General features: G+C 45.6%; 6 protein-coding genes across 6 annotated transcripts; 3 read left to right on the forward strand and 3 right to left on the reverse strand.

The window, feature by feature from the left end:
• Window positions 1-1,846: 1,846 nt before the first annotated feature.
• BHQ10_007598 (uncharacterized protein) lies at window positions 1,847-4,233 on the forward strand (the record flags this gene model as incomplete). The annotated part of the gene is made up of 2 exons (XM_040880310.1): window positions 1,847-3,229; window positions 3,286-4,233. 2 exons carry the CDS (start codon window positions 1,847-1,849, stop codon window positions 4,231-4,233), a joined length of 2,331 nt encoding a protein of 776 aa, XP_040736101.1.
• Window positions 4,234-4,780: 547 nt separating this feature from the next.
• Window positions 4,781-5,196, forward strand: BHQ10_007599 (uncharacterized protein; the record flags this gene model as incomplete). The annotated part of the gene is made up of 3 exons (XM_040880311.1): window positions 4,781-4,826; window positions 4,883-4,958; window positions 5,019-5,196. 3 exons carry the CDS (start codon window positions 4,781-4,783, stop codon window positions 5,194-5,196), a joined length of 300 nt encoding a protein of 99 aa, XP_040736102.1.
• A 335-nt stretch (window positions 5,197-5,531) lies between these two features.
• On the reverse strand, window positions 5,532-6,392 carry BHQ10_007600 (uncharacterized protein; the record flags this gene model as incomplete). Its single annotated transcript, XM_040880314.1, has 3 exons — window positions 5,532-6,052; window positions 6,111-6,184; window positions 6,247-6,392. 3 exons carry the CDS (start codon window positions 6,390-6,392, stop codon window positions 5,532-5,534), a joined length of 741 nt encoding a protein of 246 aa, XP_040736103.1.
• Window positions 6,393-7,047: 655 nt separating this feature from the next.
• Window positions 7,048-8,529, reverse strand: BHQ10_007601 (uncharacterized protein; the record flags this gene model as incomplete). The annotated part of the gene is made up of 4 exons (XM_040880315.1): window positions 7,048-7,839; window positions 7,892-8,174; window positions 8,234-8,353; window positions 8,408-8,529. 4 exons carry the CDS (start codon window positions 8,527-8,529, stop codon window positions 7,048-7,050), a joined length of 1,317 nt encoding a protein of 438 aa, XP_040736104.1.
• A 1,139-nt stretch (window positions 8,530-9,668) lies between these two features.
• BHQ10_007602 (uncharacterized protein) lies at window positions 9,669-13,672 on the forward strand (the record flags this gene model as incomplete). The annotated part of the gene is made up of 12 exons (XM_040880316.1): window positions 9,669-9,780; window positions 9,879-10,023; window positions 10,087-10,176; window positions 10,286-10,483; window positions 10,545-10,653; window positions 10,706-11,654; window positions 11,716-12,314; window positions 12,376-12,485; window positions 12,541-12,955; window positions 13,014-13,328; window positions 13,383-13,512; window positions 13,566-13,672. 12 exons carry the CDS (start codon window positions 9,669-9,671, stop codon window positions 13,670-13,672), a joined length of 3,279 nt encoding a protein of 1,092 aa, XP_040736105.1.
• A 285-nt stretch (window positions 13,673-13,957) lies between these two features.
• Window positions 13,958-15,483, reverse strand: BHQ10_007603 (uncharacterized protein; the record flags this gene model as incomplete). Its single annotated transcript, XM_040880317.1, has 5 exons — window positions 13,958-14,042; window positions 14,095-14,382; window positions 14,445-14,493; window positions 14,542-14,597; window positions 14,654-15,483. The coding sequence occupies 5 exons, from the start codon at window positions 15,481-15,483 to the stop codon at window positions 13,958-13,960; spliced, it is 1,308 nt and encodes a 435-aa protein (XP_040736106.1).
• Window positions 15,484-16,545: the final 1,062 nt, after the last annotated feature.

Genomic DNA, 16,545 nt, shown 5'->3' on the forward strand with positions numbered 1-16,545 from the left:
AGAGGCCCGAAGTTGTTCCCAAATGAATGTCATAATCCAAAAATTTGGGTAGATTTTTGTTTAAAACTTTCTAAACCAGAAGCACTTCCGGACTTAGTGCATCTCGTTTTATGACATATCATAGGCTGTGTTCAATAGCCAGTATCACCGAATTGGATCTCATTTGAGTACAGCCAATTTGGGCCTAGACAATAAGCATGTGGCTGTTCATATACCGCTAGAGTTACTGAAGATTGAATTCAGTCGACACCATCTCTGAACAATTGCGTTCTTCACAAAAACGCTGTCTTGTTCTATTTTCATTCAACGCGAATCCTCAAAGACCGACAACAAGGTGGCGTCGAAGCGCTGTCCATTCTTGAAAACTTTGGCATGGTGGATTAGGCTTGCAGCGCCAAATGTCTCGTTTGTGGAATTGTGATCGGCTTAGAGAGGAAGGGCAAGAGCTTCGGGAAGCGCGCACGTATGAAGAAACTTAGCGAATATTCGGATGTCCTATACTCAGTTAGTCGATCTCGGGATGATGGTTTCGGCATTCGACCATTACCCAGTTTCTATAATCGGAAGTATACGCTTGCCTACTTGGAAAGTTCTCATCGCGATGGTTGTTCTACATGACGGCGTCCTTGTGATGTCGCGCTCCCCATGTGGTACGAGAGGTCGTCAACATGACAAAAGGCGAGAAGTTACTACAAGTTGCAATTCGCCATCAAGTTAATCCAGTTCGAATGACCTGAAATTTCCAGAAGCTACTGCGCATCTGGCCCCTTCTCCCATGAACGTATGGGCGCTGACTGAATGAACCATGATTGAAGACGAAGTCAGCAAAGAGGTTTTGGAGTACGAACGACTTTCGAATATTCCACCTTCCGTAGTCATGCCACTTTTCTTCTGGAGTAATCCACCCCATTTCGATGACAATTACCAGTCTTGATGTGACGTGGTATGATGCTCAAAGATAAACCGGGTTCTGACCTGACTTACTAACTTGTTTATCATTATAGCCGTTCTTTAGTATTCTAGTGATGATGAAAATGGAATTCTTTCTCTATCTCCATTCTATGGCCGTGTATCAAGCTTTCAGAGACACTAGACAGCCTTAATCTTGATCTTCATGGTTACATATGTGTTTCAAACGTTGTATCCCCCAGCCACCCGAGATACATAATAAGTTCCAGGCACAGCGCAAAACACGACCAGCCTAGTTTATAAGACGTGAAAAATAGCATTCTAATCAGCGTGCGAATGAATCAGTATTTTACTTGCAGAAATCATTTTTTTCTGGAGATTGGCCGTATAAACCGTGGTAATTGGGGTGGATTGCTGGCATTCGTTATCTGTTATCACGTGAAAGGCGATTGTCTAGCCCGTCGATAAGAGCTCCAGACTTTCTTCTCCGCTTTACATCCCATACAGGCCATTCCACTCGTGCTATGTTGACCGTGTTGTTGTGCCATTGCTTCTCTGATTGAAGGTTAGCTCGAAAAATACAAATTCTCAATTTTTACAATGTCTGCCTGCCATAGTTCCTGGACATCGATTGGCGCTTGACAGGGCGCGTAAACACACCATCATACATGCGCATCTGACCAAATCAGGTAGGGCCGGACAACTGTCAGTTCATTTTACATTCAGATGCATGATATTAACTCGACCAAGTCAGGGAACTGTGTAGAATTAAGTCAGCAGGTTCTTTCATTGCAAGCTTTGCAAGACGCGCAAGATTCTACTTCTGCAACGCTTGCGTCTTCCTCGCACACTGCAAGCTCCTATTTCAAGACTCGGAGCGACTGTGCCCAAAATTGAGATAAGTAAACTTTCACCAAGCAGAAATTACTCAAGAGCCATGGAGACGAAACGAGACTCAACAAGTCGTCAAGGCTCCGAGTCTGCAGGAAGATTCAATGACATTACCGGCTCTACCCCGAAAGAGAAGCTTCAGAATGCCTATGCTCGACTGAACAGTATAAGCAAGGGTGTGTCGACTCCAATTGCGGGAGATAGTGCAACACCATCATCTGCAGGGGATATCGAACCTGCGGTACCGGTATCTATGCCCCAGACAACATTACCCCTAAGTACCCGGGCACCAGAGCACCCAGTGGACATCGCTGCACCGGTCATGGAAGAGCGGAATGTTGCAGATATTGTTGTAGTCTCTCCAGCACTGCTATTTCCCGAACAGGCAGGTGTACAAACTATTCAGCCCAGTGCTATATTTGAAAAGACCGAACATGTTCTTCCGGGTTCACTCCGACTTGGCCCTTCTGAATTTGCTGTAACTATGCCTATGGACTCTATTGGAAAAGACAACTACGAAAGAGCACTTGCTGAACACTCGGAGTCTGTGAAACTTCTCCTCTCTGGGTTCAAGTCGGCAGATGGAAATGTTCTTCCCATGACCGAGCAAGCTCAAGCTCTATCGGACATCCGACAACTTATCGAAAAACTAGACAACATTGCTGTCCATACTGACTTGAACATAGCTGAGCATGTGAAACGGTCTCAACCGGATGTTCAAAAAGAAGCGTCGTGGGCCGAATATAGCAGCGCCAAATTTCTATTTCTGGGTCAATTGATAGAGATTGCCGGAGCACAAGATATGCACATCTTGTTCGTACTAGGCAAAAGGGAAAGTGCAGAGTTAGTTGAACGCTATTTTATAGGCAAAGGCTTCGCTCCCGTCCGGCCACGGGCTGAAATGCATGGACATGTTGAGCTCTCCATGATCAATGGATCGCTGAGCGTTGGTATTTTGTCTACGGAACATGTTGGTACTGTGGAGACGTATCGATCACCAACAGTTATATTCGCACTTGACTCTTCGTTCAATGCTTCAAGTCCTGCTATTGAACATCTCAGAACTACAAATGCGCACAATGGGAATTTGCTTCCTGTCGTGCATTTGATTATAGCGAACTCCAGTGAGCACATTCAGCGATGTCTACCCAACCTCCCGGAGGCACAAAGTTTGAGGCTGCTCGTTTATATTGTGAAGAGTTTAGTGGATATGCTCGGTGACTTACAAGACAATGCTCTGGGCGTGCAGGATGATGCCGAGGAAATCTTCACTTGTCTTATGTCAGATGATTTCAATGCAAGTTGGACTCTTCCCGCAATCGAGCCACTTCACATACTTGTGTCGGATGGACTGCAGAGCGAGGATCCTCTCGGTTCGCAGGTGACGGATCCGATGGTCGTATCAACATCCGTCAATAAGCGCATATTCGTAAGTGCTGATTTATGATATTCTTGTCTGCCCTACTGACTGGCTGATCTATCAAGGACACACTGGATGCCGACACACCCGAGTCAAAGAGACAGCGCATTCATTCATCGCAGGAACTTACTCAGATAACAACACAGTCCACTGCTCCGACGAGCGAAACCGTGGACCTGACCGCAAAATTACAGGCTTTGGAAGCTCGACTGATCGAGATAAAGGTTGACCATGCTGCGGAAGTTGATCGATTGCAAATGACTATCACGGAGAATGAGGCTCGCTTCAAAGAGCGCGTCAAGGGGTGGGAAGACTTACAGCATCGCTACGAGGCTCGCAACAAGGAGTTACATCAAATACGAAAAGAGCGAGATGACTTGCTCGTCGATAAGACAAAGGCCGAACAAAAAACTGTGAAACAACAAGAAGAGATCACGAAGCTCAAAGATGAGAGAACTCAACTGAAACATGATCTACAATCCGCTAGAGATGATCTCAAGACTGAAGGTGGATTGAAAGAAGAACTTGAGGTATTACGAGAGCAGCATCGTAAACTCACTGAAGGTTACGCCAAACTCGAAAGAACGGTCGAGTATGAGAAGAAGCAAGCCGAACGCGCGCGCGAAGTATATCAGGATGCATCTCATGAGGCGGGGAAGTTGAAGAATGAGAATAATACCTTGCAAGAGAGGAATGCACATCTGCAAAGCCAAGTCGATGCTGAAGCCGTCAAGTTGAGCGAACTCAAAAAGCAGAACGACGAGTCAAAACATTTGGCCCAAGTGAAGAAACTCGAGGATGCTCTGAAAGCACGTGAGACTCTTCTCCAGAAGAAGGAAGAAGAACTACGAAACATTCGCAACAACCGCCCGGCGACACGAGCAACCAGCACACAACCTCGAAGCCCAAAGTCATGGGGCAATAACGGCAGTCGCCCGACCAGTCCTGGCATCAACAACGGAGTTGGGAACCGTGGCAGTGGACTCCGATTCAGCTCTGAGATGTCTTTTTGAACCTGACCTTCGTCTCACAATACTTATCATTAACTGGATACTGTCTTTCTACTTGTGATTTACAGGCCTCAACCTGTTCTGTACCCGAATACTTGTTTATATGTGAAGAGAACCGAGGCTTCTCCGACTAGACATCTTTTATGACGAATTTACGACTAGAATATAATTTGCTTTCTTATTGTCCCTAGTCTAACCAATACAAACATGCTTGAAAGAAATCGATGCCTTTTCAAGCAATAAGCGTATAACGCCACAATTGCACCGCCACAACCATCTTTGTAGCTTATGATCGTCCGATGAGCGCCACAATACGTAATGGTGTTTCAGTACGTACCAGGTAAATACGCATAGGAAACAATAGCAATGACATCATCGCTTGCTGCTGGCCACAAGCTCACGAATGACTATTTATTTCCCTAACTGCCACAGCTTATTTTCTTTTTTCTCCAAACGGTAATTTCTCTTCTCAACACATTGCTCGATAGACTCAATAAACCTCGCAACTTTCAATCCCCAAGACGAGAAGGAAAAAGGAATTCTAGTCAAGATGGCCGACTGCTCTGCACTCTGTATTGTCATCATCACCTTGTTCAGTACGTGCATTCTCCCTTTCTGAATGTTCGCGGTGAATCAGCTAACAAGAAAACAGTACCACCCCTCGGGGTCTTCCTCATCTCTGGCTGCAGCGCTGACTTGCTAATAAATATCCTCCTCACTATCCTTGGGTACGTCCCCTCTACACAATGTGTATTCGGAGAGACCGATGATTAACTAATGGCTTATAGATACTTCCCCGGCCACATTCACGCTTTCTACTTAGAATACGTCTACTACCATCGCCGCGGCCTCGCTGCTGGCGGCACCACGTTCACGACGCCGGCGACGGGCGTTTATTCGGAGCGTATCCAGTCGGGTGGTCGTCATCAGCAACAGCAGACACAGTATGGGACTATACAGACCTAAACCCCCAATGAGCCGATGTGCCGTGAGTCATAATGAGTGAAAGCAACTATGGCTAGGGTGGGAGCTTGGGAGTGATTGGATGGCTTAGTTTCATTGTTTTGATTATGCTGTGCGATACCCAATTGCTATAATTTGGTTTCGGAGACTTTTCTTGAACTTGCTTTTTCGTATAGTTAGGCGATTCGAGAGCATATGCTTTAATACTATCTTTGAGTTAATGGTTCTTGCTAGATGAGTATCTGTCGGTTCGTATTTCCTACTTCACTACAAGAGTGCAATTATAAAAAAAGACACTATACAAACTCCAAAATCTATGCTCAGTAACCTAACTACATCTAAACGTCCGTAGCCTGCGACGTCGTACTCGAACTCGACTTCGTCTTCACAGCTGGAAAATCAAATGATTTACCCCTTCCAACCTGTCCCTCCGTTCGCGGCCATGCACCTGTTCCCTCACTCCACAACAACGCTCCTACCCAGGGCTGCACATTCCATCCCACTGTGAGCGTGACATTCTCACGCTCCGCGATCTTGCCTGAGATATCTGTGATTTGATATTTTGATTTCTGATTGCGGAGGTGCAGGACACCTTTTTGCTCGGGCTTTGTCGACTTCTGCGACTTTTTCTTATTCTTGTTCGTCTTCTTGGCCTTGCCGGTTGATTTTGTGGATGATGAGAGGAAGCGCTCTTTCAAGTTGGAGAAGGAGTATGGTGATTCGGGTGCCGGGATGATCATGTCCCAGATGATAGCTTCGGAATTGTGAGGGTTTTCGCTTGCGGGTGAAGACGCAGGGTATGAGGCTAGGACGTAGACGAAGAGTTGTTTAGTGTTCCAGTTGAACAACGGCGAGAAATCTGTTATGAATTAGCTTCGTATTCAATCTACACACACTTGGGCATAAGATAATCTCACCTGCATCAAGGTCGAATTCAATTCGGGCATATTCCTCTCGTTTGGAGGAGTAGTAGTGCGGTCTCCCTTTGACACTATACCAATTAACACTCCCGGTCAGCAATATTTTCTTAGTTTATGACATGAAACAACGTACACTTGAACACTCTTCAGTTCCACGCTCGACGTCACATCTGTCGCAGGATGCAAAAAGACAGATAAAGCCGCAAATCCGGCGACGAAAGCTGCTACTGTAGTGAAGAAGCCGAATACGCCCTGCGCACGATTGCTTGAGGAATACATGGTTGATTGTCGCAAATCGAGCAATCTGATGTGATGGAATACGCCCCTGGGCGCTGGGTCGGTTCTAGAGACGAATATCAAACACAGGCAAATTGAACGATCCGAGTAATTGAAATAGGAATAACACAATTGTCGTTTTCACGGTTGGTTGAGATTTTCGGAGTTTATTTGTTTGGCGGCGGAAAGACACGTTGTTGTAGCACGGATTGAGCCAATCAGAGCTCAGGCCATATAGCTTACCAGTTTCTCGCAGACAACAATACTTTACAAGGGAAAAGAAAATAAGAGCAATGACTGTTTCGGAATTTGACTGATCTGATATTGCATCCCGAAAAAGCTTTACCTGGTTTACCGAGGTAGATAGACTATGGATGACACGAAAAAGGGACATTTCATAGCCCGTTTCTCTGCTCCTACTGTTCAATTCATGGACTGTGGTGACAGAATCTCTATGGATCTGCCAATGTGCGGTATTTGTAGACCAATCTGTTACGAGCGAGCTGCCCAATGAATCCATAACTCACCAGCGGAGCCTGGACGAACAGCAACCTTGCTGCTTTCTCGTTAATGATGCTTGTATGGTAATTGAATGAACCACCCAAACATAACACTGATATTTCTGATATGCAAGTCGCATCCAGCTCATGGTCATTGATCATACTGCATCCAAAGAAGCTCTGGCAGTGACTTGCTCATTCTTGTTACCAAGCTTCGAGATCTGCAGGAAAGCATCCACGCCGTACCCCTCCAAACTGTGTAGTTCTAGGCTTCCCGCCCAGTATTCGGCATAAACTCTGCTCATGGGCAGCCCAATACCCAAGCGAAGATTGGGTGGACGTGAACTCAAGGTAGATAAAGATCCTTCACGGTAGCTGCCTTTAATGCTGGGTTCCATTTCCAGGGGAACCTCAAGTTCCTGCATCGTGGCCGCTAGAGTCGGGACCTGACCGAGATTTTCCAACCGGTCCTGAGTCCGTGGGCCTTTACTGAAGGACCATAACGTCGGGAATATCTCCCGAGGAACGCCGCCGCCTCGGTCGGATATACGTAGGGTGACATACTGCGATGCTTCACATATAAGAACCTCAATTGGCGGAGGATCAGCGGTAGAGTCTCGGTACTTTTCCATAACGGCTTKTATAGAATTTCGCAAGAGTTCTCCAACAATATATTCCAAATGTCCAAGAATGTAGGGGAATGTTGCATCGAGATGTCCCTTGATATTGATCCCAGGAATCTTGTTTGACCCAGAGCTCTGACGCATCAACTCTTGGGTGAATTTCCCACATCGTTCGACGACATCCTTGGCATTGCATTTGAGAAAGACCTCACCGACAAAGTCGGAATTTTGGTCAGCTCTAGGGTCAGATTTGTTTGATCGCTGTGAGATGTTAAATGTTTCGGTCAAAGCAAGATGCTGCTCTGCTATCACGCGACGGGATATCCTCTAGATCTCATGTTAGGCGTGTCTCGAAACATAGCATATAAGTCATACATACCGCGCGAAGCATTGTATTTAGAAATGTATCAATTTCGTTCGGTTTCACAAGCCCTTGGCACTCAAGCACTCCCATGGCGAGGTTCGGGATGACCGTCAAGTGCTCTTTGAGCATTTCTCGCAAGACGTCGCAATAGCGATTATTATCATCTAAGGACTTGATTGCAGGAATAGTTCTGAATCTCTCAAAGGCTTTGTAGTACAATTCGTAGACCAATGATATATGAGGGTTTGCCACGACTACATATGGCAGTGTTTGCATTTCACGCAGGCGATGTGCCAGTCTGGACGTATCATTAGCAAATGAACATTTAAGTGACCCGAGCGAGACATCTAAACACACCTTGTGGGAAGCTCGGTTCGAACATAATTAGCAGAATCCAGCAAGCGAGGTTCTGTTAAAGCTCGGCCAAAAAAAGTCAATTGTCGTAGACTGATAGGGCGCACCGGCCTTTCCACCCACCTGTGAGTCATAAGTCAGCAGGCGTTGGTATACAGAGAGCACAACGATTCTCACTCGTCAAGTATTATAGTTGGCCTCCATGGCGGCGGCTTCTGCACTTGTATAGAATGTAAAGCTGGACTGTGAAGCGACCGCTTATGTGGTTGGTAGCAGGTTGACACACGACCTCTGATCATCGTGTCTTGGTCATGCAATGGCTGGCCCTCCTGGCAGGTCTATCCCAATGAGAGCAGGTACTGTTGACTGCACAATGCTGCCTGATGGGTCTACACATGGCCATTCAGCAATTACCTAGCATTAGTATGATGGGAAAGTAGAAGGCAAAACATAGTTGAAGGACTAACCAGGAATCTCTTAAAAAAGTGAGGATATCTGCCAAGGCGGTCTGGAGGTGTTTAGCGTGACATGTGAACTTGCTAGGTGACTTCCCCGCAACTCTTTCACGCTATGCTGCATGTAGTAGTAGAAGTATTGATACATAATATACTTTGTCTTTTATAGAGACAGGCTGCCAAGATGCATATCATAGAAAGCTTGATATTCCAGGTTTCAGTACCCTCTCTAGATTTTAGTTTAGAATCGAAAAAGCCCAATGGTAGTACGATGTTCGTACGTACAGGGAGCTTGGGCGCGTATGGGTAAGATCTGTAAATTACCATACAGCCTTATCGCTATCAACTGCCGACACAGACCTTTGACGATGAACTCGACACAGAAAGAATTTACATAGAGTCAGACATATGCAAGAATTAAGGCCAATAACATGGCCATATTAAGACACTACCTGATAAAGCCCAATTCAACTCCCGACATGACGCAAGAATCGTACGAGATGATCATCCACAAAGAAGAAAATGACTGTACGGTACATTGTAATCAATACAGTATGGTGCTACTTGGCTAACGGCAAACAGACTAGCGCGCGAGGCCCTGCCCAGATTTACTGATTCTTTCCTGCAATCATCGTCACTCCGCCTTCCTAGACCTCACACCTCCCACCTCTTGTCGATACTTTCGTTCATCTCTTGACCAGCCACCGTGTCGCTGGAGGGAGTCTATCTTGTGAGAATTTTCTTCCTGTTGTGCACTCATTAGTGCCCCGTAATTGTGCGGAGGTAGCATTTCCTCCATGGCCAATGTAAGTGCGATTTCAGTTCTTATGATAATTTTGACTTGTCCGCCGTCCCGACATATCAACAACTCAGCCTGAATAGCTTCTACAATATTCAAAACCTTATTATCTTTTGATACCACGCGAGAGTAGTTGCTAATTTCATCCTTTCCGTTTCGTCCGATATAGCTTTCGGAGAGCGAGATGCTCTACGATGGATATGACCAATACAACAACAATGACCGCACCGATGTTATCGTCGTGTCTCGGTCAGGTTCCGAGGATGAMCCCGAGTCCGAGCCACTTGCAAATGACTGTACGGCACTCCCTTTCCAGCGCTTCCGAAGACTAAAATAATAGGCTCGGTGCTTCGATGTCGTATAGTTTGAACCTAACATTTGAATGCTCGAACAGTTCCGGCTATGATGGCACGAGTCCTTCCAAAGGACCCCGAACTAGAGACCGAAGCCGAGGCTTATAACACATGGCATATTAAGGACTGGCGGAAGTTGAAAAAGAAGGAACATGGACCTGTTTTCGAATGCGGAGGAGCTCCATGGTGCGTGCATTGTCTTGGTCATTCATTACCGGGCTGCTTGGATCGTTCCTAACACACTGTTAGGCGAATTCTCTTCTTTCCTTACGGCAACCAGGTTGATCATGCTTCATTTTACCTCGAGCAAGCTTGGGAAAAAGATCCCCCGGAGAACTGGTATGCATGTGTACAATTCTCATTGGTCTTGTGGAATGTGAATGATCCTTCCATACATATATCTCATGGTAAGCATTTCATATTCCTACCAAGTTACGTCCGCTGACAGCGCACAAGTTGCCACGCATAGATTCAATGCCGAGGAAGCCGACTGGGGCTTCACACGTTTTGCCGAACTGAGAAGGCTCTTCCACATGGGCTTTGAGGGCCGAGGAACTCCTCTGGTTCAAAATGATGAGGCTATGGTGACTGCCTATGTGCGGATCGTGAAGGATCCCACGGGAGTTTTGTGGCATAGCTTTCAAAAGTATGTGACAACGCTGCTGTATTGGCCATTTCTGAACACGTTATCTAACAAACCTTTTAAGCTACGACTCAAAGAAAGAAACCGGTATGGTCGGTCTGCGAAACCAGGGCGCAACATGCTATCTGAACTCTCTGCTTCAGTCATTGTATTTTACAAACGCATTTAGAAAGGTAAGCTTCCTACTAGATACACGTGGGACATGATTGTTGAGCTGGTATGCAGGCTGTATATCAAATCCCGACGGATGAAGAGGCGACACGAGAAAATAGCGCATGGACCTTACAACGGCTGTTCTTCAACCTTCAAACTAGTGATATTGCCGTTTCTACCACAGAACTCACGGCGTCTTTCGGCTGGGAATCTCGACAAATTTTCGAACAACAAGACGTTCAAGAGTTGTGTCGCAAACTGATGGAAAGACTCGAGGAAAAGATGAAAGGAACGCCTGCCGAGAAAGCACTACCGGATCTATTCGTCGGAAAGACAAAAACATATCTATCGTGTATTAACGTCAACTATGAGTCCTCTCGTGTAGAAGATTTCTGGGACATCCAACTCAACGTTCGAGGCAACAAGACACTGGACGACAGCTTCAAAGACTACATACAAGTCGAAACGCTTGAAGGTGAGAACAAGTATGATGCTGGCTCGCCATATGGTCTTCAGGATGCCAAGAAAGGCGTGATATTTGAGAGCTTTCCTCCGGTTTTACATCTCCATTTGAAAAGATTTGAGTACGACATCAACAGGGATGCCATGATGAAAATCAATGACCGTCACACCTTCCCCATGGACATTGATCTCAGTCCTTATCTTTCAGACGAAGCAGACAAATCCGAGTCCTGGGAGTATCAGCTTCATGGAGTTCTTGTACACAGTGGAGACTTCAATGCCGGCCATTATTATGCATTTTTGAAGCCTACGAAGGATGGCAATTTCTATCGTTTTGATGATGATAAAGTCATTCGTGCTACTGACAAGGAAGTTCTCGAGGAAAATTTCGGCGGAGAATATGATTTATCTAACGGTTCAATGGCTATGAAGCAGCAATACGCCAGAGGTTTGTCCACAAAGCGCTCGATGAATGCATACATGTTGGTCTATATTCGGAAAACACGACTGGACGATGTGTTACTTCCTATAACCAAAGAAAGTGTCCCATCACACATAGGTAGGGACTCATACAGGTCGTTTTTTCTTGTCAATTGTCGATATGCTGACAGTAGTTACAGAAACACGCTTAGTAGAAGAACGTGCTGAATTGGCCCGAAGAAGGAAGGAAAGAGAGGAAGCCCACTTATACATGAATGTCGGGGTGCTTGATGACACGACTTTCCGAGCCCATCATGGATTTGATCTGACTAGTTCTGATCTTCCAAGTGGAGATGCCGCCTTACCCAAGTCATATCGCATTCTTCGTGCAAAGAAGGTTAGCGAGTTCGCTCAGGAGCTTGCTGAGGAGAAAGGGCTGAATCCGAAACAAGTCCGCCTTTGGGTTATGGTAAACCGACAAAACAAGACAATCCGTCCTGATCAGGTAATCCAGAACACAGATATGACCATGGAGGAAGCCTGGAGCCGACTTTCCACCAAGAACAATCCTCTCAAAGTGTGGATGGAAGTTGGTGAAGCTGGGTCAGATGGCACTGTGTCGTGGCCAGAGGCTGGCTCCTCTGTCCTCATTTTCTTGAAACATTTCGACGTGCCTAGTCAGACTTTGACAGGTGTTGGATCCGTCTATGTTCGTAAGAATCAAAAAGTGGCAGATCTTGCACCAACGATTCTAGAAAAGATGGGTTGGACAGCGGGAACCGAATTTCTACTTTTTGAAGTATGTTTGGATCAATTACAATTTTGAACATAATAAGCTAATACTTTTCCCTTTCTACAAGGAAATCAAACACACAATGGTTGACCCAATGAAGCCGAAACAGACTTTCCAACAGTCTGAAATACAGGACGGAGATATCATTACCTTTCAACGAGCGTACAAAGAAGCCGAGTCAGTTTTTGCAATATGATGACACACGTGTTCGTCAGGACTAACTACATTCTAGCCTCCCTCCTACCGCACTATATACTGAGACTCGGCAGTATTACGACTATCTTTTAAATCGCATGAAAGTGAAATTCGCTCCTCTGAAGAGACAGGGAGACGAGTTCGTCCTCACACTTAGTCGAAAGATGACATACGATCAATTCGCAAAGAAAGTTGGCGAGCATCTTGGCATCGATTACAGCCATCTTCGATTTTATCCTGTGCTCGCAACCAACGCGAAACCAAAACCACCCATCAAGCGAACGAGCAACCAGACATTATATCAGATTTTAAACGGACAGTATGGAAGTTATGGATACAGTATGCATTTGCCAGATGCGCTCTACTACGAAGTTCTCGACACGAGTCTTAGTGAATACGAGACTAAGAAGACGCTGAAAGTGACTTGGCTCATTGACGGTATCAACAAAGAGGTACGTGTATTTCTTAATATATTGCAATTCTGTATAGACTGACATGTATCACGCGCAGACCGCTTATGAGCTGTTAGTACCTAGAACAGGCACTGTCAGCGACGTGTTAGCTGCTCTTCAGAAGAAAGCAGATCTCGATGATGAATTTATGCAGGCTGTCCGAATCTACGAGGCACAGAATGGCAAGCTTCACAAGGAACTCCGACATGACCTTACTATCACTGGATTGAATGAATACGTGTCGCTTTACGCGGAGAAAATCCCAGAGGAAGAGCTCAATATGCAAGGCGATGAGCGCCTCATTACGGCATTCAATTTCGACCGGGAACCCACCAAGTCGCATGGCATTCCTTTCAAATTCGTCGTCAAACCTGTAAGTGTCGTTGCTTCTATACAGACTGACGACACGTGACTAACATATTTGTAGGGCGAGATATTCAAGCAGACCAAAGAACGATTATCGAAACGAACTGGCATCAAGGGCAAACAATTTGAGAAGATCAAGTTTGCCGTTGTTCCTCACGGGATTTACCAGAATCCCAGATATCTAGAAGATGGTATGTGCACGATTCCCTTGACATGATAACTACACACTAACACAAGCTGGTAGATGACATCCTCTCAGACGTGGCCACGGAAGCTAATGATACCTTGGGGCTTGACCACGTGAACAAGAACAGAAGCTTTTGGAGAGGCGAGACATTTTCTATCAAATAAGAGAATTTGCATCGGCGTTGTGTATGTATGTACGTTGTCGGTAGAAAGTTTCTTATGGGGCATTTTGGAAAGACAGCTTTTACCAGAAGGTTATGAGCTGAAAGATCCATATACTTCCCGTCATTAAATAAGACATGTTTTATGATGCCATTCTGCTATTGCAACGGATATGTTAGGTGGCTATTTGGATGATAAGAACATAAAATGATCCAAGGCATGCAGAACCGATATTATCCCAATCCGTACACATTACATTCTTGATCATAGTAGAATACCCGTATTGCTCTAGAAAGGATGCAGGGCGTACGCTTTTTCGACCTCTGCATATGCGTCATATCCATATATCCAAGGTTGGATTTTAGGGTGCGTCCTATCCCATCAGTCAAGCTCTCCCTGTCATTCGCACCAAAATGATAGCTTACCAGGTCTTCTCGCCACTTGTTAGCTTCTCAAAAGATTTGCTAAGCAAGAAGTCTCTCTTGACTTGCTCCGGTCCATCTGCTAAATGATGTTCCTTGCCCTGCTTGAACGTCTCCTGGACGAGCTGGTCTATTCTAGGTCGTCGTATTGAGTCGTACATGGCCATCGCAGCGCCGATTTGGTCTCTTCTCTTCACTTTGGAAAGTAAGGCTCCAATTGTTGCGCCGTCTTCTAGGGAAGAGTTGGCGCCTTGAGCCATATAAGGTAGCATGGGATGAGCGCAATCGCCTCTGTCAAGTAATGGTTCATGTTAGCTTTAAAATAAGGATTGTGTGAAAGGGCTTATACTGACGCTAATAAAAATCTGCCGGACTTCGATTTCCAGAAAGGCAGCGGTTCAACTGGGGAACATTAGATGTAAGTCATATATGAGGAACCCCTTCACTTACGATAGTTCAGGCGCCATTTGTCAACCTTCTCAACATGTCCCAAGAATCGAGTCAAACTAAGCAAACCGTTATTATTACCCCAATTAAAAAAAAGCAAAGCAGTGTTGCTTACACAGGGTCCCAATTTTGAAAAATTGCTTTCATTTCAGCCAAATCTCCTTCTGCTTTCATTACATCTTCTGGCAAGTTATCTTTGACCAGAAGTACTACGTTCAACCATCGACCGCCTTTGATAGAGTAACCCACCGCGTGTACCTCAGGGCCAACCCAGATATTGATACCTGGTGAGTCGAGCCAAGCTCTCAGCTTGTCATCTTTGATGCTTTCTCGGTCTAGCAGGATCCTGTACGCCAAATCACCCGTAGGCTTCGGCCTTACTTCCTTGCCTAACAGACTTTGTCGAGTTTCTGACCAGATACCATCTGCAGCGAGCACAACGTCTCCTCTTACCTCTTCACCACCTTCTATACTTACGCTCACCTCAGCTTCTTCTTGTTCTTGCCCGCGGGCCTGTTCCTTACCCCAATCCACCCTCTCAACTTTACATCCAAGTTTTATCACAACGCCTAACTCTTCCGCTTTCTCCGCCATCGCAGCCTGTAAATCTGCACGATGCAGACACCACAGCGGCGATCCATACCGCCCTTCTATCTCCTCTATATACGCGGTACGTTCAGCAAGTAAATCACCATTATACCTGCGCATGCGGAAATATTTGGGAGCAGCAGCTTGAGGTCCTAGAGTATCAGCTAAACCCCAGGCCTTCAAAAGGCGTGTGCCGTTGGGTGTGATTTGGAGGCCGGCGCCGACCTCGCGGAAGGCTGGTACGGTTTCTAGGACTGTGACATTGTGGCCGGCGATCCGGGTTGCGATGGCTGCTGAAAGACCGCAGAGGCCGCCGCCGATGACGATGAGGTGTAAAGGCGACTCGGGAGTTGCCATGACTATTTTGATCTGGAAGTCCTACCACATAGTATGCCCATTTGAATGTAGAATTGGTAGTGTACAATTTGAATATAAAGAGTGCCGCGTCGCACGTAAATGCAATAGACTTGAATACAGCTGTTTGGGAGTTTCAAAATCTGGGTGATTGCGTGATGCTCCTGCTCAGTCCTACGGCAAAAGAGTCGCTTTCAGATAAGCCCACAAGTCGTTACGAGAACTTTCTATAATGTTTGCTCGACCAACTGTAATTGGTCGTAGTGAGACCGTGAGATTGTTAGCGACTCATGGTTTCCTCTTTGGGAAGTCCGAAGCCATATTCGATTCTGCGGGTCGATATCATCACAGGTCTCATGGAAGGGTATCGGGATGCACAACTTTCGGCGATTTCTTTCCTTCCGCTTATGCGCGATGCGCCCTTGTTTAAAAATTGTTAAGGGCCCATACCATCCATGTTATATGCATGAGGATGTCATGCGGCGCTAGGCGCTAAACCCCGGTCTCAACATATGCAAGAAATGCTGATGAAGAATGTAACATTATTGATGTCATATAACCAATTGAAGAAACTTTTGCGGCATATTTTTGAGCTTTAACGATAAGAGACTATTTAGTTGATCACTTGCAGTAGCTAGTAAACATGCACAACATTTCTGAAAAGTAGTGTGGTTCTTACATGCATAACGCCAGACGGCCTCCCGAAGCCACATCGTTGAATCCATACTCTTCTAGGTGATATTTGACTCTTTATTATTCATATCTGATAAGATGAACAATTATAAATACGTAGCCCACCCTAGGATATATCTTATCACAACCCTGTACAAACAAGGTGGATCCGACACGGCTTAGGGAGTGTTCCAGACATATGCATAATGTTTGCTTTTAATTGACTAAATGGAGAAATATTTGCGGTATAATGCATGTAAATCTTCATATAGGGTTCATTTGATAAAGTTTCGACTAATTTAGTCGCGCATCTCGATTCTATTATAGTGCGACATCCAGAAGAACTGCATGACTAAAGTAATTGTTTAGATGCAGATTGTCTAGTGGCAGATA

The sequence above is a fragment of the Talaromyces amestolkiae genome (assembly GCF_001896365.1).
Source record: "Talaromyces amestolkiae strain CIB chromosome Unknown scaffold16.1, whole genome shotgun sequence".
Lineage (NCBI taxonomy): Eukaryota > Fungi > Ascomycota > Eurotiomycetes > Eurotiales > Trichocomaceae > Talaromyces > Talaromyces amestolkiae.